At 41.0% G+C, this 25,299-nt stretch overlaps 1 protein-coding gene across 1 annotated transcript in view; it reads right to left on the bottom strand.

Moving 5' to 3' along the window:
- Window positions 1-5,386: 5,386 nt before the first annotated feature.
- TRIT1 (tRNA isopentenyltransferase 1) overlaps window positions 5,387-25,299 on the bottom strand; it is a 42,458-nt gene continuing 22,545 nt past the window's right edge. Inside the window, exons 2-11 of the mRNA XM_063782216.1 lie at window positions 21,613-21,753; window positions 18,308-18,406; window positions 17,065-17,210; window positions 14,450-14,592; window positions 12,323-12,434; window positions 11,885-11,997; window positions 11,556-11,633; window positions 8,866-8,975; window positions 8,436-8,553; window positions 5,387-6,248 (exon numbers count right to left, since the gene is read on the bottom strand). Coding sequence (XP_063638286.1) covers window positions 6,079-6,248; window positions 8,436-8,553; window positions 8,866-8,975; window positions 11,556-11,633; window positions 11,885-11,997; window positions 12,323-12,434; window positions 14,450-14,592; window positions 17,065-17,210; window positions 18,308-18,406; window positions 21,613-21,753 — 1,230 coding nt within the window. The 3' untranslated portion in view covers window positions 5,387-6,078. The remainder of the gene's footprint in view (window positions 6,249-8,435; window positions 8,554-8,865; window positions 8,976-11,555; window positions 11,634-11,884; window positions 11,998-12,322; window positions 12,435-14,449; window positions 14,593-17,064; window positions 17,211-18,307; window positions 18,407-21,612; window positions 21,754-25,299) is intronic.

Genomic DNA, 25,299 nt, shown 5'->3' with positions numbered 1-25,299 from the left:
GTACATTCAAAAACCCTAAAGAAATGCCCTTGCAGAAGTAGAGGGTTGTGGTTAGAGCATTGAGTTTGGAGTCAGCCCAAACTGGCTTCAAATCCTAGCTCAACAAATGTTTATGGGATGTGTTAACTAACTTGATGGTGGTATAGATAGATAGATGGATAGATAGATAGATAGATGGATAGATAGATAAATAGATAGATACACACATACATATATATATATAAAATCATCACTTTATATAGTTTAAATATATATAATTTTATCTGTCAATTATATCTCAATAAATCTGGATAAAAATAAAAGGCTGACTTCAAGTAAAAAAACAAAAACACAAATAAGTGCTTTTAAGCAGCAGGCCCTTGTAGGTGCCAGGGATAAAGCAGTGAACAACAGACAAAAATCGCTGCCCTCACCAAGCTTTATCTCTGGTACTCAGCAAATATTTGCATGTTTACTCCGTGCCAACCACTGTTCATTAAGCTGTGTTTATAAAATGGTGATAACAGATTATCTTGTCCGTTTGTTTTAAGGAATCATTATAACATATGCATGTGCTTGATATAATGCCTGACACACAGAAGCACTCAATAAAGAGAAGCCATGTCTATGTTTAGACAGGGAGGTGTGTCTTGCAGAAATTACCGATATACATTGGGTGCCCACTATATGTTCTGCAATCATCTTAAAATAGTACTCAGATCCTGGCAGAATTTACTTTCCAGTGGGAATAAGAGATAAATAACAGGTGCTATGAGCTGTGGCAAAATAATGAGCCAGAACAGACTCTGGAGCCACCCACCTATTTTCAAATCCCAGCTTGCCCTTGGGAAAGTCACCTAACTGCTCTACTCAGTTTCCTCAGTTGTAAGACAGAGACAACAAGAACAATGACAAAACTACCTCATAGGGCTTTGTGAGGATTAAATGAGTTAATATGTGTAAAAGTGCTTAAAGCAGTGCCTAGCTCATAGGACTACCTAAGCACCAGCTAATGTTAACACTATTACGTATTAACTGCTAGGAGGAGAAATTAAGTCTCCCTAGAGGAGTCAAAGAAGCTTTTTCTAAGGAGAGGACGTCAGATCTGGGCCTTGAAGGATGTGCAGGAGTTCACTAGGTAAAGAGCAGGGGAAAGGACATTTCAAGGGAAGAAAACAGTTCAAGCAAATGAGCTGACCCATGGAAGAAATCATATCATTGAAACAAACAGAACTTAACAGCTGAAGCCTAGGTGGGTGGCAGCTGAAGCCCGAGGCACCGTTTCTGGCCATTAGTACTACAGTCCACCAAACTAGTCAGTCTTAAGTCAGAGCTTGCCCTGATAACTTCCAAGAAATGATACCATATCATAAACCAACATTTTAATAGCATTAACAATTTTTCCCCAATGAAGCAAATAAATCCAATTTGTACTTACCATTTACTGGGCACTACAGTGCCAAAACACTATGCTATTTACAACAGGACCTCACTTAATCCTTACCATGTCCCGTGGAATACAGATAACTTCATTTTATACATGAGGTAACAGGCTTTTAAGCAATATTCCCAAGATCACACAGATAGTATATTAGAAAGTAAAGTGTTCAGCTGCAAATACAAATAGTGGTTTCTTTCTCCCCCTGTCCCCTCCCTGCCACATAAAACAAAGTCTGAAAGTAGGCAGTTAAGTCATTAGTTCAGTTATTCAACAATGCCACCAAAACACCTTCCATCTTTCCTCCCCACCATCTTTACAGTATGAGCCACTGGCCCTGAGGTTTATACAGTCTCCCATTCCCTATAATGCTTTCTTATTCTCATCTTAAAGTCCTACCAGCCAGGATTTTCTCAAGCTTTACTTTTTGAAATATTTCAGAGGTCAGCTCAATACAACTCACTAATTTCACAGATGGAGAAATAGATTTGCCCCTAGCAAACTAACAGAGTTAATTAATTAGTTAAATGAGCCTGGAATTGAGTGCTCCTTCCATGATACCAATCTAGTGGTGACTGTAAGTTGCCCACCAAAACCTGTCCTCCCATTCCTTCTTGGCACATGGCTTGACTACGTTTCTCAGCCTTCCTGGCAGGTAGGTGTGGCCATCAGGCTAAGTCATTGCCAATGGAAAGTGAGAAGGTAGGCAGAAGTATCCGTGCCACTGCAGGGTCCAGGCCTTCAGGCAGCGGGTCTACCTCCTCCCTGTTCCTTTTCCCCTTCCCATCAGCTAGGACCAGTGATGACCCAGCTTCAAGCATGCAGCAGATGAGGACAATGCTCCAGAGGATGGAGAAGCAACGTGATAGGAGGAATCTGTGTCCCTGAATGACCATTTGGTGCACAGCTGCCCCAATGACCTGGATCACTCACTTCAGACAGGTTAATTCCCTTCAGAGCTGTTACGTGAGAAAGAATAAACTCCTTTGTTCTTTAAGCCACTGTATTGTTGAGTCTCTTTGTTATAGCAACTTAGCCTTTTACCTGAACTAATACAAACATGCAGCTTCCTTTGTAAGCATTCAGAGTAGCTTTACAAATAACCAGTTAGCCATCATTTTAGAAAACAGCCTTAACTGCCCAAGTAGGTGATAATCAAATACAGAAATTCCTGCTGGTGGCTATCCCAAAATTTCTTCATCCTGGTTAAAAAGTATTTAACAATTGAAGCAGATCACTTATGTAGAGACCTACTTAGTTTTTATGCTTTCATGCAATTGATTCAACAAATATTTGACTGTGTCTAGGTGCTAGGGATATTGACAAGTCACTGCATTCATAAAAGGTTGATTTCATGCATTTGTGTTTGGGGGACGGGGTTGTTAGTTTTATTTTCTTTTTGAGCAACATGGTCTTGCTCTGCCACCCAGGCTGGAATGCAGTGGCATGATCATGTTTCACTGAAGCCTCAATCTCCCAGGCCCAAGCCATCCTCCTACCTGAGCCTTCCACGTAGCTGGGACTATAGGCATGACCCACCATACCCGGCATGCATACATATATATATATGTAAGTATGTATGTATGTATGTATATATTTGTGCAGACTGGGTCTCACCATGTTGCCTAGGCTGGTCTCAAACTCCTAGGCTTGAGTGATCCTTCTGCCTCAGTTACCCAAAGCGTTGGGATTACAGGCGTGAGCCACCACTCCCGGACTGTTATTTTTTAATGTTATACTGGGTGTTTTGTTTTGTTTTAAGCAAAAAAAATCCTCTTTGGAACTAAAGAGAGCTAAGAGAGGACAAAAAATTACTGAGAGTTAGGAAGGATCAAGCCATATTCCTGGAATACAGATGAGCTGTTCTCTTGCTTAGCCCTAAGAATCAAGCAAAGTATTTTCAAGTCTAGATCTCTCTTCAGAATCAAAGTACTTTCTACCCACTTACAACAGCACTGCCTGAACTGTAAGAAGTATCTAAAGCCTAATCAAGATTTTTACTGAGAGAAGCAGATGAACCTAATAGCTCACTGAGTATTGGAATTAATTGCCAAAGCCATTTAGATAGCACTGCTGGTGTGATGGACTGGAGGCTCTGGATACCTGGACTGGAGGGCTCTGCTTGCCTTGGGATTGCTATGGCCAGATGGTACAAAATGGCATTCCTCATTCTCACTCCAGGCTGAGCAAATAGCCCAAAGCTCTATGGTACTTTTCAGCTCTCAAATGAGATTTGGTATGAGATTTAGTAATAGAGTAAGAAAGGTGATCTAAGGTTTGTCCCGGCTTTGCCTTGCTCTGTGACTGGAACATCCATGTTTTAGGCCTCAGTTTCCCCATCCATACAAGAGATAAAGAATTCTTTCATCTCTACATCTACGACCACCACAAGACAAATTACTTTCCTTCCCTACACTCAACAGCGAAGTCATTCATAGGGGAGCAGGCACAAAAGGGGAAATCTACTCAGGGCAATGCTTCAGACCAGAGCACCAGGCAGATTTCTAGTGAGTGTTCTGCCTTTCCCAGGCTCTTTGCTGCTGATAAAGGAATTTCATTTGGCTGAATTTACAATTTCTAAGAATATGAACAGTGGGCTCAACCACAGTGCCTTATACTTAGTAAGTGCTTCATAAATATTAGACACTTTTTTTTTGGTAAAAAAGGCCTGATTTCCAATTGCCATAGAGGTAACAATGAGTTCAATGAGAAGTTACTGCTCCAGGTATTTCAGATGGAAGGATTAAAAGCTTTTTGACGTACAATTATTAAAACTAGTTTTTCCTGCTTGTCTACTGAAACTTTTTTAGGCTTTAAAACATACTTAGCAACTTGAACGAAGAATATTTCAGAGAAACTAAAGGTTCTTCCCTACAAACTGCCAGCTTAACACAGTGCTTAATAGCTTGAGTCTACCAGCCTCACCTCAATTCCAGCTCTACCGCTTGCTAGCTGTACTCCATTGCTGAGCCTTAGTTTCCTCCCTGGTTAACAGCAAAGGAAACAGCATCTCCCTGCCAGGGCTGTGTGAGAAGATAACATATAAAAACGACTTGGCACTGCTTGGCTCACAGTAAGTACTCATCTCCACTTCCACCGGGAAGATGTGGCTTCCCACCTTGTTAGGTCCTAAAGTAGTTAATAAACTTCTTTGCCCAGAGAATAAATTTATTTTTGAGATTCAAATCAGTTAAAAGTGGGTGAGGCTCTGGAATTCAGCACTGTTTAAAAAGGTCAATCAAGTTAGATAGTTTTTTTACTCTACCTTCTCCTCTATGAAGTCTTATATGCATAGGAAACAAAACATTTACCAAGAATTGCTTTTCAAGGTGCAGCAGAAATGCTCCTCCTTCCATGATCCCTTCCCTTCCTTCTAAACTGAAATTCTACACAGCTCTTACGGCCTTTGATACTGTCTTGCCTGGATCGGTGTTTGTGTACACATGCAATTATTTATAAGCTCCCTGAAGGCAAGAACCACATCTCATCTCTGCATTCCCTTTAGCCTAATTCAGGGCCTCTCATAGAGTAGATTCTGCACAAACAAAATGTATTTGAATGGGGAGTTAACGCTTAAAGGGCACAAAGTTTGTTTGGAGTGACAAAAACATTTTGGAAATAGTGGCAACGATTACATAACACTGTGAATGTAGTTAATGCTGCTGAATTATACCCTAAAAATGCTATATTTGATGTTATATATAAATAAGTATCTGTTTAACATTGCTGGCAGCTCAGGTCACTCCAGAAAGAGGGCTTCAATTGGAAGTAATAGATCTCCAATAAAAGACCCTCTCTAGATGTCTTCAAGGACTATAACGTGTTAAATAAACACCTGCTACATAAATGAACAGACAGCATGATCTACAAAAAATGTCAAATTTGAGAAAAAGCTATCACATTGATAACAGAGCATACTGTGTATAAACTAGGCATGGACTTGTATATCTTTTTAAGGATCAAAGAGGCTCTTGTAAATTTTTTCTTTATTTAAACTTCAATAAAAATATAGATTTGTAACTCAATAGAAAGACAGCAGTGATAATAACTCACACATGAGCAGCTCGCAAATTTCAAAGTCTTTGGTCTTCAAGTCCTATGTCACAGCTTCCTCAGTCTGATTCCCTCCTTCTCTGTAGAATTCCGAGAACTAGTTTGGTTCACTTAATCATCTCAATGGAGATGGCCCTTTCCTGCCATTCACTCAAATCTAGAACTCCCAATATGTGGCTCACAAATACTTCAGTCATCTACAAAAGCATCTGGAAATTAGATAATTTTAGCCAGAGTCAGGGACATAAAACTTCTTTAAAGGGATGCAGTCAATCCTGGTATTCACCACAAAGAAGATCCTCATGTATACAAATGTGGAATCTGTGCTGCTTTTAATAATAGAACCTTTAAGGTTCAAAGAAAAAAAAATGCTTTCCTGAACTACATCATTTCCAGACACATCAGCCACACAAGGAGCTGACAAGACCTGCTGTTTCTATTATAGAGAACGTGAGACTTTAAAACCACATCAAAAGAAAATGGTGGGAGCTTTTCTGCTATGCAGAAAATTCCGCATAGCACTCCTTTGCCCAGACTGGGAGACAAACATACCCCTCCCTCCTGAACTGGATCCCCACCACCTTTCCAAAGGCCACTGGACATGTCTCTTAAACGCTGCATTTCAGCTCTTGATCATTCTGCCCTGGGGATCCCTTCTCTTTAGGTTCTTTGTTATGGTCTGGGGAAACACTCTGACTTTCTATGGTGTTGACAGCATCTGAGTCCAATCTTCTTCTTTTCTTCAGTTGGTTCAAGTGGGATTTGGATTTTATGTGCGCTGATAAGACAAAATCAAACCAAACAAACAAAAAAACTCATTAGGAATTTTCTAGAATTAATCCTAGAAGCAAGTAAAATTAACTATACAATGCTTTTCTTCAACAATAAACAGCAAGATCAACACATGTACTGGTATAGCTGCTTAGCATTTTTAAGGGAAGAATAAATTATATGGCCAGCCAGCTAGCAAAATAGAGTGAGCTACCACATATCAAGTGCTCCCTGCTAGGTACTTTACATCACCAATCCTCATGGCAGTCTTGTAAGATGGTACTATTCTGCTCATTTTATACAAGGGAAACTGAAGTTCAGAGAGGTCTTACAAAATGTCCAAGGTCACACAGCAGGTAAACTCTTCTACTTAGACCTATAGCTCCAAAAAGAGATCCCACTTTCCAGAATCAGGTCTCTGTAGTATGGGGCTTCCTGTTATAGACGCATTTTTAACTTGTAAGGTTGAAAAGTTAGAAATTCAAATCCTCATCTGTATTGCAGGGCATTGCCTGTTGTCCTTCCTGGTCTGGCATCCCTGTGCCTGGGTCAAAAAGGTCATGTGAACGACTCTCTGGCAAGATTCCTATTCTCTAGGCACACACTGCTCCAGGGAGACAGGAAGGTGCATTTATCACCGACGATCTCTTCTGAGGGTCCAAGAAGGAAGTCAAGCTAAAGGGCCACTGTTGCCTGCTATCAACTGCTGACCTGTCACCCCTAAGACAGTTCCCACCTTCTGACTAACTCATACAGGTTTATTTTCACTATCCTGTTCTTTTTTCAAGGAAATCTCATCTGGGAACACTGAAAGAGATAGACAACTAGTTTAAATTCTCTTTTATACATATTAAAAACATCATTTTTAAGAGTTTAGAAGCAAGAATAAGTAAGGTAGAGGTTAGAATTAAGAGAAAAGTTTACTTGGGGAAGAAGTCAGCTTTGTTTTCCAGCTAGAGCCTAAGGCAAAAAATGGGCTTCTGGGCTGGCTCTCCATGGCAGCAGGAGATGGGAGTAAGGACTTGACAGATGGCACTACAGAAGGGCTTACACAAGCTAAGCTCACAAAGGCTCACACATGTTGCTTCTCTAAGGCTATCCCTGAAGGACATTCAACAAATCGAACCACTAAGTTTCCTTTAGAAAAAAACAATCAGACACTCTCTTTCTCTTCCCCTTTCATCATTATAAACCAACGACAATCGAGGCTTCTTCTGCTGGTTGGGCAATCACAGCCGTCCCCAGTCTCTGACAATGGAGTTCATTTTGCCAGTTACCAGTTAATAGACCTAATCATCCTATTGGTTGCTTTGGGGAGAAAAATCTACTTCTCTGAGAATCCCATGCAAAACAGTACTCTGAACAGAAGGATCCCAGCTGCTGAGTAAACGACAAGCCCCACTGTGCCTGAAAGCAGCAAACCTTACACCTATTTCTAAATACCATGTAAACTCAAGGCTTGGGGAAGAAGTCCTGGGCTTTGACTGGATGACTACAGAAATCTGAAAATCCAATGATGTGTGTGCAGTGTGACTCTGTGGCAGAGGCAGATCCAGGCTCTAATGCAGGGATAGAGCCTTAGGGTGGGGCTGGCCCTGAGGTGGTGGGGAACTAACCTTCTTTATACATGTGTGACAGGCTTACTTTCACACAGTTTCTCTTAACTTCTTTTTATCACAGTTTTAGCAACTACCACTATGCCAACAATTACCTCAAAAGTTACTGAAGAGATACCACTTTTAAAAACCGCACTCAGGAGTAGTAACTCTACTTCCTGCCCCCTCCCAGCTATGCTTCTGCTTCTTCCAGTCTCCTGGATGAGCTGCCTGGCTTCCCTTACACCCTTACTTCCTGATCCCACCCCCACTGAATTATAAACATGAAAGGCCAAGAAACTCCTCCAAGCCAGGACCACAAAGTCAAAGGAGCTCTAGAAAGTTAACTGCAGATCTCTTAGTATAAAATATTAATTCCAGCTGAAGATGGAGAGCATCTGATCTTCCTCTGAATCTCAGAATACAGAGACAAATTCCCAGAAGCCTCCAAGGAATTTGAGCACAGGCTCTTAGAGGAATCTAGCTGTCCCTTTACAAATAAATAGACTCCAGGTTCAATCTGCCAAAGACTCTAAATTTCATGAAGTCAATGTGAACCCACCCTTATAGATTTCTTCATGCCCCTCCCCATACTCTACCTGCCCATTCGCGATCCCCAATGATGATTCGATCACAGAGGTCACACAGGTGATAACTTCTCTTGTTCTCAGCTTCATTGTATGGCATCTTTATTGGAGTGGCTGTAGGCTTGCGGCCCTAAAAGAACAAGGGTGGAAGGGAGTATTCAATTCAAAGAGATCTGGATATAATTCTCTATTAAGGGAAATGGGATTTTCCTAAAATTCCTTTTTCTCAACCCAGAGAGCAGATGGGCTGTATACAGATTTTAGCAACAACCTTTCTGAATGTAAAAGTAGAAAAGCAGTCTCCAGGTATTAAAAAGCAGCCAGCCCTTCTGCTTTATTCTATGGAAAAGAAGGCCTGGTTCTTCAATATAGCAACAAAGGTGTCAGCTAATGAAAGTGCTCTGAAAACCAGAAAATAGAATGTATCATGATTCATAATTACCTGGATGAAACTTTGCACGATTTCAAGAGCAGGTTCAAGAACAGACTCTTCCCACTTTGAGACATCAGATACCTCTAAGCCATAGACAGGGGGGACAATGGGACCAGGTCCTAATGATGACAAAGAAAGGTTGTGAGAGGTCAGCCTCAAACCCAATCTATTCTGCAGCCAGGACTCTGAAATCCTCCAGGGAAATACACAGAGCCAAAGGAGTAAACATTCTGACCATGCTGTTAATTCTAACTAAACATGAACCACAATCCAAGAAAGACCTAGAGGTTTAACTGCTCTGTAGCTAATAAGACTAGCTACATAATCTGGATACATGGGTGCAGGATCTTCCAGATCAGCCAGAAAACCAGAATAGAGTTAACAGCTCAAGTGACCATTGTGTGAGCTACAACACGAAGACAGCACATCGTAAGAAGAAATAAACTAACAGCTTTAAGTAAGTGCCTATTCTAAGTTCCATATCATCTTACAATGATGGCGATCTGTGGCAAGAGAATTCACAGCTTTCTTTAGGAGCAGATACTAGTCTCGGGTTTGCATATATTCCCTCAGCGGCCTGGGACTCATGAAATGCTCTGAAAGCATGGGCTGGGAACAGAATCATATCAGCCAATAAGCCGCAGAATCTGCGAACCAGAAAGAAGTCTTAGAATTGATGTAGTTGAGCAACTTCTTTTAAAAACCTGATCTGGAGAGTATTCAAGAAACACTCCCTGGTAGACACTTTTGAATGAAGATGAGACTGAAGGTAGCAAAGAGTGCAGCTACAGGTATTTCACCCACCTGAGCCAACCATGTTGCAAGAGTTTAGTCTCTGTGGTTAGCTTCCCTGCCTATATACACACTAAACTGCCTTCCACAACTAGGTTAAGTCAGTTGCCTAAAGGCAAAGGAGCATCGCCCATGGGCAAAAACATCAAAGGCCTTGGGATGCCAACGACTGGCAGGTGCTGGCCTTTTGATTGTGCCAACCCCAAATAAGATTCTTCATAAACTGGACTGGGCTGCACCTGCTACCACAGGAAAGGTGAGACTAGGAGGGTGCAGGTAGCATCCACAGCACACCTGGCCTTGGCTAAGCTCTGCACCTGTTTCCAGGCCACTCTACATTTTCCTTTCTCCTCTAAGCCCTTTGTTGGGCTTCTGTGCCCTGTCTAAGCACCTTTCAACAAGTTCTCGGCTCCCAGCTGCTATTTCTGGCTTGGGTCCAAGGCCATGCTGGGGTGGGGAAGTCCCCCTGGCTTCCTGCCAGAACCATATCCCAGCAGACCAGCCCTGGCCAATCACGCACAGCTCCTGATTTACAGGGCAGCTGTGCCTTTCACTCCAGCACCAGGACGATGCCGGCATACACACGAATGAGGAACAGGCATATGACACACTGTGCCATCAACTCCTCCTACCACAGAGATGGAGGAATTATTGTGGTTTTACTACAGGAAGAAGTTCTAAATTATTACCAAAAAGTCTTCTGTTAAAGGCTTATTGTCAGACATGGGGATAAGAGAAGCTGCATTAGAAATTTGTAGTACAGCACTGAGCTTCAACTTCAGATGACACTAAGACTTCTATCTACCAGGACATGCAGAGAAAACAGGATAAGTAGAGGAAAGCACAACGAGCCTCTTCACACCAGAACTCCACTGGAGAGCTCAGGCAGAGAGTGGGAGCTGGGAGAAAGAATGTTAGCAGTTTAGTGGTCAACAGCAGGGATCAAGGTATGTATTTTCAGAGGCACCGAGTGGGGCAGAGGCTTCAGCTGGCCCTGTCTGTAATCGAGAGCAGAAGTCTACCAGCAAAAGGTAAACACAAGATGATTCAGAAGCATATTTAAAACATGTCCACAAGATAAAACTGAAGTTTCACTTATGCTTAAATTAATCTCCTTTAGCTCATAACCACATAGTTTTTACCCATGGTCCAATACTAATGCTGTCTTGCTAAAGTTACAGCTAAAGGAAGTAAGAGTAGTATAAAGGAGTGTGGACTCTGTGTCAGGCCTGCATTCAGTTATCTACTGCCGACTAGCTGGGTGATTTTTGGCAAGTTATTTAACTTCACTAGGCCTTCATTTTCTTATCTGTAAAAATAAAAGAATAACACCTACCTTGAAGACTCAATAATATATGTATAACACCAAATTTAGTGCCAAAGACACAGTACAGGGCCAAATCAATGAGAATTTCCTTTCTTTTCCCTCAAAAATGCTGTTCAACTAAAGTTTCATTTGAAGCAATCTGAAGCACCATGTGGAGACGCTGGGAGAAATGGTGAAGGTGTCTTTTTATACAACTCATCTGGCCCCCCAAAAACACTGTAATTAGGAAATCTTCCCTACAGAAATCTGACTGCTCTTCAGGTACAAAACTGAAGCTAAAAATCAGCCCTGAACACCAACTCTCCAAAAAAGATGCTGCTGTTGTTCTTAGCTGTTTGCAGCCAGTATCCATCTGTTCAAGGCAGAAGGCAGACTCCTCAATGCAAACAATTTTTTTTTTTTTCTGAGACATCCCAAGAAAATATCCCTGGATAATCATTTATGTTATAGAACTTCCCTTAGGTCAGATCCAAAATCTTAGAACAGGCCCAGAATCTAAAATTCATTTTCTGGGTGAGCTGAGGACATCTATATTCTATTGAAAACAGACCCATAGGATAAAGAAAAACATGAGACTTACTGCTCAAAAAACGGTTTTTAACCCATCGGTTTTGTTTCCGGGCATATCTCTTAGTTACTTGCTTCAGAGCCTCAATACCTGAAAGATACAGTAGATTTAAGAACATCTAGGTAAGCACTCCTTACCCTGCAGAGAGGCAGGCCCTCCCAGCCCAGCAGGAAAAAGTCAGCCACGGCAGTGCAATGTCAGACTTGGTGGACAAAAATCTCAGTTCTGAGCTGAAGGCTATTTGGGACGCTTTTAAGCCTTGGCTCTTTCTCAGACCATACCAGCAGAGTACCCTGCCACCCAAAGATGTCCAAGACTAGATTAGATGGAAGAATTCACACCTTTCTTTAGAAGCTGGTTACTAGTCTCCAGTGTGCATTTTCCCTCAGTGATCAGGTACTCGTGAAATTCCTTGAAGCCAATTGATTGGAAGATACCATGTTGATAGTCCTGGCTGGGAACAGGAGGGTATCAGCAGATAAGCCATTGCTCCTAAAAGCTAGCAGGGGCTTTGGAGATGGACCTAGTTGAGCCATTTCATCTGTCAGATAAGGAAATTGAGATCCTGAGCAGTTACTGATTCTCTGAAATTTTCCCCTCCCCTACCCACCAGGTTACTTTCTTGAAAAGTTAACTCCTGGGACTGTCTGAAAGATTAAAAAACTGCATCTGCAAAGAAGGCTGATAAACAAGTAGACCCAAAGCCAGTATTAGCGTTATGGTCTTTTGATTGTCTGCAAAATATGGACAGTAGGTCAGAATAACAGCCAAATCCTCACCTATTTTCCGAAACATTCTTCTGATTATAGCGTCTGTGAAAATCTCTTAGTTCCTCCAAGAGCCCAGCAGCAAGCATGTCATCCACCCTCTTATCCAAGCGCTCATCTAGAACTTGAATCAAATTAGCCCATCAACCAGCAAGCAAGTTGTAGGTACCTACTATATACTTACACGACGAGTGAACAGGTGGTCACAAGAGAATTTGTCCAAACGGAAGAAAGAATTCAGATTCCAAAGATTATTATAATAATTCATACTTTACTCACATTTAAGACTTTGCAACTCCAAATAAAAAGGAAGCATAGTCAGAATGAAGCACATGCCTCCTCATTATATAGAGAAAGCATACAATTACAGCAACTGTGAAGGACAAATATTTTATTCTCATATGGAATGTGTTTTAGAGGTGGCTGAGGATCCCCTGGTTTACCTTTCTTATTTTTAATTTAATATGTCATTATACTGTAACTTAGTGTTACTTTATGTTTAAGAACCCCTAGATGACACCTTGGATAAGAACATGGAACTTTAATCCAAAGACATCCTAGATACGGCTGGGCAAGGTGGCTCACGCCTGTAATCCCAGCACTTTGGGAGGCCGAGGCGGGTGGATCACGAGGTCAAGAGTTCGAGACCAGCCTGACCAACACAGTGAAATCTGTTTCTACTAAAAGTACAAAAATTAGCTGGGCGTAGTGGCGCGCGCCTGTAATCCCAGCTACTTGGGAGGCTGGGGCAGGAGAATCGCTTGAACCCGGGAGGCGGAGGTTGCAGTGAGCCGAGATCGCACCACTGCATTCCAGCTTGGGCAACAGGGCGAGACTCTGTCTCAAAAAAAAAAAAAGACATCCTAGATACATTCTAAACTACTGAGCCAAGCAAAGGAGCAAAGAGTGAGAGGTCGTAATTGTTCAGATGTGACAAACAGCTTTACTATGAATCAGATACCATTATTTTATGCTGACTGTAGAGTAAAAGTTTTTGTTTATAAAATTTCATTATTGAAAAATTACCTTTTTTATCAATTTATGGCAGATTAATTTAACAACAGATTGTCACCATTTTAATTATGTTCTTCTACATCTCTACCATTGTGATTTATTGGCCTACAGCAACAGTAACCTTCCTAGAAAGTTTGCATTTATTGAGGACCCGTCATGTGTCAGGCACATTCTGAGCACTATATATGTATTAATTCATCTAATCCTTGATGAAGCTAGGAAATATGTGTTATTACTATTATCTCTATTTTACAGGAGAATTGGGACACAGAAAGGTAAACTAATTTGTCTTAACAATTCACATAACTAGAAGCTAGTGGAGCAGGAATTTGCTATTAGACAGTCTGCCTCAAGAGCCTGTGCTCTTCAGTGCTACACTCTACTGTTTGTCCACATAATGATGTCATCTTTCCAGGCCTATCATAGGCTACCTTTGCAAACTGGTCTCTGATTCCCCCCAAGATAATATTCGTCATCCCTTCTCTGTGGCCCTACAGCACTCTGAAAATATATCTAGCCCAGCATTTATCACATAAATAATAGACAGACAGATAGTATCTATCTCCTTGTCTGTTGTCCCACTAGACTGGGAATTCCTTAAGAAAAGGCACTGTCTCTTCAACTCTGAAACCGAAGTACCACACAGAATACCCAGCACTTCATTGAATGCTTACTGAATGTTTGCTGGATGAATAAGTTGCTACTATCACGGACATAATTATACTTTAGCAACAAAATACCATCAGGCTAGCAAGCTAATTACAAGGCATACTGCTTCTAGAACATTCTAGCCTCCAGCCAACCTTCCACAAGAGACTGCCTTCTTTTTCTCCTTTGGACCTTCGCTGGATGGCAGTCTCTTTCCCATTCCATCCATCCCATCCCACTCTACCTGTGATGTCTTCTCCTAATGCCAGGGCTATCCTTTCTCCCTTTCCAAACAGATATCTAGGGGAATGGCACTGTGCCTAAGTCAACAAATAATGATAATGATAATAAAATTAATAGCTAATACTTGTTTAGTGTTTATTATGAGCCACCCATGGTTCTCAGCATTTTCTATACAGTAACTTATTACTCCAAGTTCCATCACAGATGGACTCTAGGGCATCAAAGGGCTGTTACCTGCCTGGTCAGCATGAAGCCAAAGGATGCAAGGGTTAGAGAACTTCAGAGGACCTCCAAGGGGACCACCACCTTCTTCCGTATGTTGACGATGGAGAAATTCACTATGAGAGATTCCTGTTTCTTCAAAAACTTGCAAGCTCCTAAGTAATTTAAAAGGGGAGGGAGGGGGCACACCCATAAAAACCAATAGAAAATATGCATTCTCAAGTAAAACAAGGAGAAAGGCTGTTTATTACAGAAAGCCTCTTTCTTGAAAGCCAGTCACGACAGTGTGCACATGTGTAGTCCCAGCTACTCAGGAGGCCAAACTGGGAGGACTGCTTGAGCTCAGGAGTTCAAGACCAACCTAAGCAGCAATAGACCCTGTCTCTTCAAAAAGGGGGCATGCAGAAAGGCTTATTCTCATTTTCACTGCATTAAGTTCCAAAAGACATGAAGGTCTAGGGTTACTCCAGTCCTACAGCTACTCAGAAAAGGGTACTAGAGAAAACTTTAGGTAAAGTAAGAAATAATATTATTTTTCTAAAGATATATAAATTATTCTGAAATCAGTTAAATAGGTTCAGAAACAACAGGTTTCTTCTACACAAACAGAATGGTACTCACTCACTTTCAGATAAACAGTAAAAGAGCTTGTTTGGGACACTTTGTAACAAGCCAACAAGTCTGGTCTGGCTGGCGTGCCTTTCCCACAGTACAAAAGCATGTTGTACATCCAGCTCATCAGCTTTCTTTTTAAATATGTCAAATTAATGAAGAATGCTCCTGGCTAATCCAGTGCTCTACTGGCACAAAGATCACTGAGAAAAGAACTCACATACTTATTCTTAAGCCACCATCCTCTTCTGTCCGTATCTATTATGTTATGCAGCACTAGGTAATTTAACTCCCAAATCTACACTCTACCACTCTGGGTGATTGCAACTTATCAGCCTGAAAGTGATCTTTCTCTTCCTGACCCAATTCTACTTCCTGAAACCCTAACGCAAGAGTGTAGACCCCCTTGTCTTTCAGTATCACTGGTTTCTCAAAGAAGATCTATGAGAAAAAATGTAGTAATAGATATCTCACTTATCTGGAGTTAAAACACAGCCTCAAGCCAAAAGAAAGATTAAAAAAAAAGAAAGTCCTCATTCTCTAAATGAGACTCTAGAGCTCTTGCTTAGAACCTATTGACTCTTACTAAGAAAAAATTCTCAAACTCATTACTCGTTTAGACGCAGCAAAATGAGAAGTGATAAGAAAGAACTGATTAGTAAAAGGAGAGAATAATAAACACCAAGCTCTAGAATCATGTAATAAAACAATATAAAAATGAATGTTTATCATAATGTTCCTAGGTTTAAAAAAAATTGAATGTTTTCTATTAAAGTGTTTAAAATGTTTGGATGCTGGAAACTATAAACTTCATTAATCTAAAACATGCATTCTTAATGAGATTATACATTGCCTTTAAGGGGGTGAAAAAACTTAGATATTACAATTTGTGCCCCACCCCCCTGCCGTGCAAAGGACAACCCTACCTGAAGAAATCCTTTTCTTGGCTGAGTACTGTGGCTCATGACTATAATCCCAGCACTTCGGTAGGCTGAGGCAGGAGGATCGCTTGAGCCTAGGAGTTTGGAACCAGCCTGGGCAACACAGCAAAACATCTCTACAAAAAATTAAAAATTTAAAAAACTAGCCAGGTATAGTAGTGCACACCCGTAGTCCCAGCTACTCAGGAGGCCGAGGCAGGAGGACATCTGAGCCCAGGAGGTCAAGGCTGCAGTGAGCCATGATTGTGCCACTGTACTCCAGCCTGGGCAACAAAGTAAGACTCTATCTCTTAAAAAAAAAAAAAAAAAGTAATAATAATAATGAATGTTTTAAATCCTATATTCTAACATTAAGTTTCACTGAGGGGGGTAAAATTAGGAGGAAAAATATCAAATTCATTTGAGTGGAATACTTCACAACCCCTACGAATATGAGATGTTACTTTAATATTTAATCTGTATAACCATCAATAGAACAGGTCCTTCATTAGATGTTCTACTATGCCGGAAGTGGTATCACTCCTAATACTGCAGAAAAATAAACCTAACATGAGGCTGCAATTCCAAAACAACCTAAAAAAACATGACCTTGTGAGTTCATTCACTACCTCTCTTCCCTACCAGATAGTTTCCATGTGCAAAGGTGAGCTGATCTGTGAGACAGTTAATAAAATCCACCTCCCACTGGGAAAGCTGCTGGGGCAGAACACGGCATTGCATAATCAGTTATGAAACCCAAATCACAATGTAAACAAACTGCATGCCAGAAAAAATGTATATGAAAACTGTTATACAAGCAAAGATCAAATAGAAAATGAAGCAACATTATATAGGCCCTAGGGGAAAACGATATTGTACTATGCATTTAAAATGTAACAAAGTAGGCTGCAATTATTTATTGAGGGAGTTGAACTGAAGCAATAACTCAGGGCCTCCCAACCTGCTGAGCTAGAACAACACATCAATCTCCACTAACTGCTATTACCAAATCTCTCTCATCATCTGGGCAAACTGAAGAACTGACTGCTCGCTAGTTGTAAAGGAATTTGGGGTCAGCGGGCCAGGCTTTCTTACCTGGCCACTTTGCGTTTGTCATGTGGATGCAGCTTGGCGGCCATTTCTGGGTCCACCTGGCTTAGGCGTTTGTGAAGTACAAGACCATCCTCCTTTTCAAGCTCCACTTTTCGGTCAATCACTTTCTCAGTGCCCATCTCCTGGGGCTATTAAATGATGGTTTAGAAGTAAATTTAATTCAACCAACACTGAGACAGTGTATGTGCCAGGCACTTTGCTAACTGTCAGGAATACAGAATAATCAGAAGATCTTGCCATATAGTGAGAGATCATAAACAGAAAATTCCAATATGCTGTGGTAAGTGCTATGAGGCCACAGCAAACAAAAAAGACAGAAGACTTACAGCACAGGGAAACACCTGGCTATTTGCTTCCCTGTCAGAAGTTCAAACAGGTACCAGGGCTAATATGTCTATTTTAGCATATCCAGGAGTCTAGTCTTCTCAGCAAGGGTGAACAAGGAGACCAGGATTGCCAGTGAATTAGAGTTTACACAGTCTTACCCTACATAGTAGCACCTACGTAAATAAGGTCAGTGTTGGACATCTCCCTAATATACATACTGTGCTGCCAGCCAGGAAATACTGAATCAGGCTAATGGCTAACGTACTGGTTTTTTTTAAATGTAATTTTTCTAAAGAATTATACATATTTTTTTCTTGAATCGCATCTCTCTGTTTTTTTTTTTTTGAGACAGGGTCTCGCTCTGTTGCCCGGGCTGGAGTACAGTGGCGCGATCTCAGCTCACTGCAACCTCCGCCTCAAGCCTCAAGTGATCCTCCCACCTCAGCCTCCCTAGTAGCTGGGATTACAGGTGCGCGCCACCACGCCTGGCTAATTTTTGTATTTTTAGTAGAGACGGGGTTTAGTAGAGATGGGGTTTCACCATGTTGGCCAGGCTGGTCTCGAACTCCTGATCTCAGGTGAGCCACCCACCTTGGCCTCCCAAAGTGCTGGGATTACAGGTGTGAGCCACCACGCCCGGCCTAATGAACTGTTAATTTATATGGAGATGCTAATTAATCCACACAGCAACATTTTTCCCACAGAGCCCCTTCCCATAGACCAGCCTGGAGAAACACACTTCACACATGGAGGTGGGATTTGCTTGAGAATATTAAGTAGGAAAATTATAGTTGCTGGGTATAAGAAATAGGCAAGAGTCAACCTTTCTCCCACTGAAATTAGCCAGCAAGAAAGAGCAATCCATTTCCTCAGTGAGTTACGAGTGAACTAAACTTACCTTGGTATTGACAAGAACTTTCCAGAGCAGAGATTCAATGTAATAATTGGTTCCTCCCACAACAATAGGAATTTTGTCTCGGGCAAATATATCTTCAATGTGAACATTAAGAAAGATATCATGATATCAAGAGAATCCTGACTCACTTTGGAAGGACACCATTAGCAAGAAACCACATTCATTTATCTGCAGAGCAGAGGAGAAAGGGTGGGAACCAAAATGCGTTGATACCAGCCCTCAGTGTTTCCAACAAATTTCCAGAATCATGTCCAATCAGTTCTGGAGGGACTTGCAGAAACCAGAGACAAATGCATAGTGGTAATTCCTTCCAGTTCTAGAACTTTCTAGGTCTTGCTGCTAAAAGTCAAAGTTTTATTAGTATTCCAAATCAGTTCAATAAGCCCAAGCCCAAGGACTCTCACAGAACCAAGTGTCAGCTGCTCAGGAGGCCATCAAGGTGACATCCATTGCATGACTTTGCCTTCTAAGGCAAAACACAAGCTGGTTTCTCTAAGGTTCTTAGACTTAGTCAGTCTCTACCATCATGGAGAGACTATCACATTTTGCCACTTGAGGCTTCACCAAATTAAGTGAGATGCACAGGTTCTGAAGATAAATAGACTTCAATTTCCAGGTTCAGCTCTTGGACAATTACTCAGCCTGTCTGAGTTTCAGTTTTCTCACCTGTAAAAACCCCATGAGCCTTAAATGTGACAATTCATAGAAATCCCCTATCACAATGCCTAAAAAATAGTAAGCACTCAATTTACTATAGCCACTATTGTTTTTTCATCTCTGCTACTTTAAATTTTTCTCTTTAGAATCTCCGTTGAAGAGATAATTATCTGCTTTAAGAAGGCCTTTGCTCCTGAGAATAATTTTTTTTTTGAGACAGGGTCTCACTCTGTCACCAAGACTGGAGTGTAGTGGCGCGAAAACAGTTCACTGCAGCCCTGACCTCCCAGGGCTCCAGTCATCCTCCCACCTCAGCTCCCGCCACCAAGTAGCTGGGACTACAAGCACATGCCACCACATCTGGCTAATTTTTGTATTTTTTGTAGAGGTAAGGTTTCACGATGTTACTTGCCCAGGCTGATCTTGAACTCCTGAGCTCAAGCAATCCATCCACTGCAGCATCCCAAAGTGCTGAGGTTACAGGCGAAAGCCATCGTGCCTGGCCGAAAATAACTTTTTTTAAAAGACTTTCAATATCCAGGTAAATAATCATTTACACATTTCTCCTTGCCAGCCAATCTGCAGGCATAGAGACAGACCACCTCTTTTCTACTAGAATCCCACTAACCCTTAAGCGGCTAAGGCAGGGTGGGAAGAAAGATGTTACCAATCAAGAATCATAAAGAAAAAACACTGTTTGCTTTAAAAAGAGAAAACAAATTCTCTATTTCCCCCTTTAAATTAAGTATAGGGAGCATACAATTTCCACAGTAAGATAAAATGTCAATTATACACAAGTTAAATATCCCTTATCCAAAATACTTGGGACCAAGGAAATGTTTCAGATTTTGAATTAGTTGCATTATACTTACTGGTTGAGCATCCCAAACCTGAAAATCTGAAAACTGAAATGCTCCAATGAACATTTCCTTTGAGCATCATCTCAGCACTCCAAAAGTTTCAGATTTTGGAGTATTTTGGATTTTAGATTTTCAGATGTTCAACCTGTAGTATGATTAACAAAGGGAAAGTGAGCAAAGAAATGAAAAGGGGAAGGGAAAAATGTTAAGATTCCAGAAGAGGAGACAGTGGAAAGAGGAAAGAAGATGGGATAGGACATACTTCACGGGAAAAGGTTTAACTTATTTGTGCAAGCCATGAAATGACTGTGATATTGAGCAAACACCCTTCTACTCTTTGGGCCTCAGTATCTAGTACCTTCACCTGTCGAATCAAGAAGGCTGATTGGGGCCAGGCGTGGTGGCTCACACTTGTAATTCCAGCACTTTGGGAGGCCGAGGCAGTAGGACCACTTGAGCCCAGGGGTTCAAGACCAGCTTGTCAACATAGCAAAATCCATCTCTACAAAAAATAAAATAGCCGGGCATGGTGGCTCACGCCTGTTATCCCAGCACTTTGGAAGGCCGAGGCAGGTGGATCACGAGGTCAGGAGTTCGAGACCAGCCTGGCCAACACGGTGAAACCCCGTCTCTACCAAAGATACAAAAAATTAGCCAGGTGTGGTGGCATGTGCCTGTAGTCCCAGCTACTCAGGAGGATGAGGCAGGGGAATCACTTAAACCTGGGAGGCGGAGATTGCAGTGAGCCAAGATCGCGCTATTGCACTCTAGCCTGGGTGACAGAGCAAGACTCCGTCTCAAAAAATAATAATAATAATAAAATGGAAATAATCAGCTGGGTGTGGTGGTAAGCACCTGTAGTCCCAGATATTTAGGAGGCTGAGGTGGGAGGATCACCTGAGCCCAGGAGGTCAAGGTGGCAATGAGCCATGACGGTGCCACTGCACTCCAACCTAGGCAACAGAGTGAGACTGTCTCTAGGAGAAAAAAAAAAAAAAAAAAATTCACGTACCTCCATTTGAATCTATATCTGGGTTTTCTATTCTGTGCCACAAATATATCTAGTACTAAATAAGTTCCATGCTATTATAATTATTATGACTTTCAATCTTTTAATATATAGCAATCCAGATACTAAAGGCAGTCTGCATGTTAAGACATAAGGGCAATCCCCCTTATATTATTCTTTTTGCAAAAATTTCTTGGTTTTACCCAGAACTATATTTTCCAGTCCTCTCCCATCTAACAATCCCTTTGAAATTCTAACTATAATTCCATTATATTTATAGATTAACTTCGTATCTCCATTTAAAGGATAGAAAACCGAAGCTCAGTGGGGTTAAGGAAATGCTTTACCCAGTAAAATTCACATGGTAAAAAAGGCAGTTCTAGGACTGTAACACAAATTTTCTAATTCTTAAATTGGTGTTCTTATCACTAAAACAGTGCTTCTCAAATTTTAATGTGTATATGAATCACTGGGGACTCCCGTTATAATGCAGATTCTAATTCAGTAGGTCTGGAGTGGGGCCCAAGAATCAGCATTTCTAACAAGTTCCCAGAGAATGATGATGCCACAGTCTAAGGACAAGAATTTGAGTGACAAAGACACTGTATCTTTCAGTCCATAGTCTGATGGGGATGGCATCTATCAGTATTTAGGCCTTGGGTGCCCCTTCTGAGAAGAAATTGCCACTAGAAAGAAAACTTCTCTCTTGGCTTGGGCTGCTTTCACCCACCAAACCCAGCTGCTGCCTTTCCTAAGGATATCAGAGCAGTTGCTCTATTTCTGAAGTCCACCACTGTGTAATTGGTCACAAGAGGATCCACAAAGCTGATCATGTGGTGCCGGCAGATTCTCTGCTCTTGGGCAGAAACCTTGTTGGTGATGATGTCTAGGCCTTCATAGACCTAGGGGAAAGAAAATTAACATGAGAAAGTCAACCACCTCCATAAAAAATGCATACTTAATGAATAGAAATTTTGATCTATTTCTCCCTCCTGCCAAACACTTCACTGACCCAAAGCACCAGGGTAGATGTATTCTAACAAACAGCACAGCCAGATCCACGAAACCCAAAACAAAGAAAGAAGAAAATACAGCATTGGTTTTCTTATCAAATAGTAGCTATTAGCTCAGACTTAAAGGTAAGAAGGATATGTAAATACATGCCCAGAATTAGTAAAAACGAATTCTGCATGGCCAGAACTTTAAAGCACTGAAAATTGGGCGGGTTGTTTTATTTATTTTACTTATCACAAGACTCCAGAAAGGTAACATTTGCATTCACTGCTCATAGTTCTACTTCAAAATGCTTAGGTATTTCTTGGATTTAAATAGCTCTAAAAGGTTTTCAGAATTTGTGTAAGATTGGTTCCATTTGTGGAGAAGGAGTCTACAAAAATACATATAAAACATACACATACACACTTTGAAGTCAGAACCCCTAATACTGCAGTACTCTAGTGGAAACATTGTGATCTATCAAAATTACTGCTTCAGGGGTCAGCAAGGACAATCTAAATACTCAAAGGCAATATCCTGTCTGTGAGCTCTTGATCTGCCAATTCGACTAAAAAGTTCAAGTGTACTTTTTCTAAATGCAAGGTCTCCAAGAACAGATCTGAAAATACCAGTTTGAAAATAGGGATGAATACTTTGAGATTAAATGTTCTCTGTAATCACTGATTCTACAGGGAGCACTGAATGAACAAATAATAAGTTCCGTAGAGCCCACAAAGATGTTAAAAGCATTTTTATCTCACGTTTCCCTTTACTTACATGGGTGTCAAATAAGTACAGTACAGTGTAATGGTTAGGAGGAAAGACCCTGGCGCCAGGCTGCCTCAGCTCATTTCCTAGCTCTACCACTTACTAGTTATTCGTAGTTGGAGAAGTCAGTTACTAACCTCTCTGGGCCTCAATCCCTCATCAGTAAAATGAAAATAATAATATCTACCTCATAGGGTTGTTGTGGGGATTAAATGAGTTACTACTAAAAAGCACTTAGTTTTTGCCTGGCACATTTTAAGGGCCACATTGAGGGTCACTATTACCTAATTGCTATCATTATCACTACTACTATCACAATAACTAAAGGAGAAAGGGAAATAATTTTAGTGTTACTGTTTAATATTCAGAAGGCTCTATGCTCTTAGTGACTGAGGTCATTTGCCAAGCAAGGATATAAGCTATCTTCAATGAAATAAAATCGGTAAATAGTAAAACAGCATATAAATAAAAAATAATGTAAATAAGAGCCATAAGGAAAGCATCAACTCTGCCTTTTTAACTCATTTAATTTGTGCCTGACAGCAGACTCACATTCTCATACCTGAAAATTAATGGAATCATAAATCATAGAGTATTCTTTTCTGTGTATCTTGAACAAGACTTCCTTCTAATGTTATACAAGGTCATATGGTTATTATACACTGGTGTCTTCTATGCACATTAAGAAAACTAAAGGGGAGGCCGGACGCGGTGGTTCATGCCGGTAATCCCAGCACTTTGAAAGGCCAAGGCAGGCGGATCACGATGTCAGGAGTTCGAGACCAGCCTGACCAACATGATGAAACCCCATCTCTACTAAAAATACACAAAAAATTAGCTGGGTGTCGTGGCGTGTGCCTATAATCCTAGCTATACTCAGGAGGCTGAGGCAGGAGAATCGCTTGAACCCAGGAGGCAGAGGTTGCAGTGAGCCAAGATCACGCCATTGCGTTCCAGCCTGGGCAACAGAGCGAGACTCGACTCCGTCTCAAAAAAAAAAAAAAAAAAAAAAAAACGAAAGAGGCCAGGTGCGGAGACTCACACCTGTAATCCTAGCACTTTGGGAGGCTGAGGTGGGTGGATCACTTGAGCTCATGAGTTCAAGACCAGCCTGGGCGACATGGCTAAACTGCGGCTCTATAAAAAATGCAAAAATTAGCCAGGTGTGGTGACACACACCTGTAGTTCCGCCACTGGGGAGGCTGAGGTGGGAGGATCCTTGTGCCTGGAAGGCGGAGGTTGCAGCGAGCCGAGATCATACCACTGCACTCCAGCCTGGGCAATAGAGCCAGACTTTGTCTCAAAAAAAAAAAAGAAAGAAAGAAAAGAAAACTAAAGGGAGGAAAAGAGTTAATAATAACTGTTTATTCCTCTCTCTCTCTCTTTTTCTCACAGCCCTTGGTTGGCTCTGCTGTAGCTTAGAATTCCAAATGATCCCATTTTAAAGAGCTCACATAGCAACAACTTGATTTGGCTAGTAGAGGATTTCTAAATCCTGTTAAGTATGTTACAGTAAAAAGGATTCTAAATTTTTACACTGAGATTAATGTTAATCAGTGTCAAATGCATAGCTGCAAATGTACAATTACCCACACCTCCAACAAGGACAAAATGTAAATATCTCTACCAGCACCTTCTATCAGAAACCCTAGAAGGCTAGATAAACTTTCTTCTTGTAATCTGCCTTTAGGTGTATCTTCTAGAGGCCCTTAAAATGGTGAGCTTAAACAAACGGACACATAAATATAATTCAAACAGAAGGTAACCCAGAGCTAGCTCACCTTATTTACTAAAGGAAGTGGCCTATTGTACTGCTTATGATAGATAATACAAATGCCACCAAATATCAGGAAGAAGAAAAGAGTATTAATGGTTTAAAGAAAGCAGAGCTCTTACTCATAGTTAACAAAAACTGTAACTCATAAAAGTACTAAATCTTGGTTACTAATATAAATTGTCATCTTTGGGTAGTCTGTTAACTCTTTGCCTCTTACACATTCAGATTAAAAGAAATGGGTCATAAAGATGTGGGTGATACAGACTAGACATCTGATTTACATATAATATGGTTTTATGGGTATGTTTTATAGTAGTTAACTAAATCTAAAACTGAAAACTTCTGAGCACCAAACACACAACTCGGAGGAAATGCTCACTGGAGTATTTTGGATTTTAGATTTTCAGATTTGGGATGGTCAATTGGTAAATATAATGCAAATATTCCAAAATCAGAAAAAACTAGGAAACCAAAACACTTCTGGTCCCAAGCATTTTGCATAATGGATACTCAACCTGTACCACAGTATATTAAAGTACAATAAATGAAAGTATATGACTGTGACCTGCATTGCAACAATAGGGAAAGGAGAGACAAACTCTAAGTGAAACAAGATTGGCCAAGTGTTCATAATTATCGACTCTAGGTGATGGATATACGGGTAGTTCATTTCATTATTTGCCCTTCTTTCTTTATATGTTGGGAAATTTCCATGACAAAAAGTTTATTTTAAAAAAGCCGCGCGCAGTGGCTCACATCTGTAATTCCAGCACTCTGGGAGGCCGAGGCAGGCAGATCATGAGATCAGGAGTTCAAGACCAGCCTGACCAACATGGTGAAACCCCGTCTCTACTAAAAATACAAAAATCAGCCAGGCGTGGTGGCGCGCGCCTGTAATCTCAGCTAC

The sequence above is a fragment of the Pan troglodytes genome, chromosome 1 (assembly GCF_028858775.2).
Source record: "Pan troglodytes isolate AG18354 chromosome 1, NHGRI_mPanTro3-v2.0_pri, whole genome shotgun sequence".
Lineage (NCBI taxonomy): Eukaryota > Metazoa > Chordata > Mammalia > Primates > Hominidae > Pan > Pan troglodytes.
This window is presented reverse-complemented; position numbering and strand designations above follow the sequence as displayed.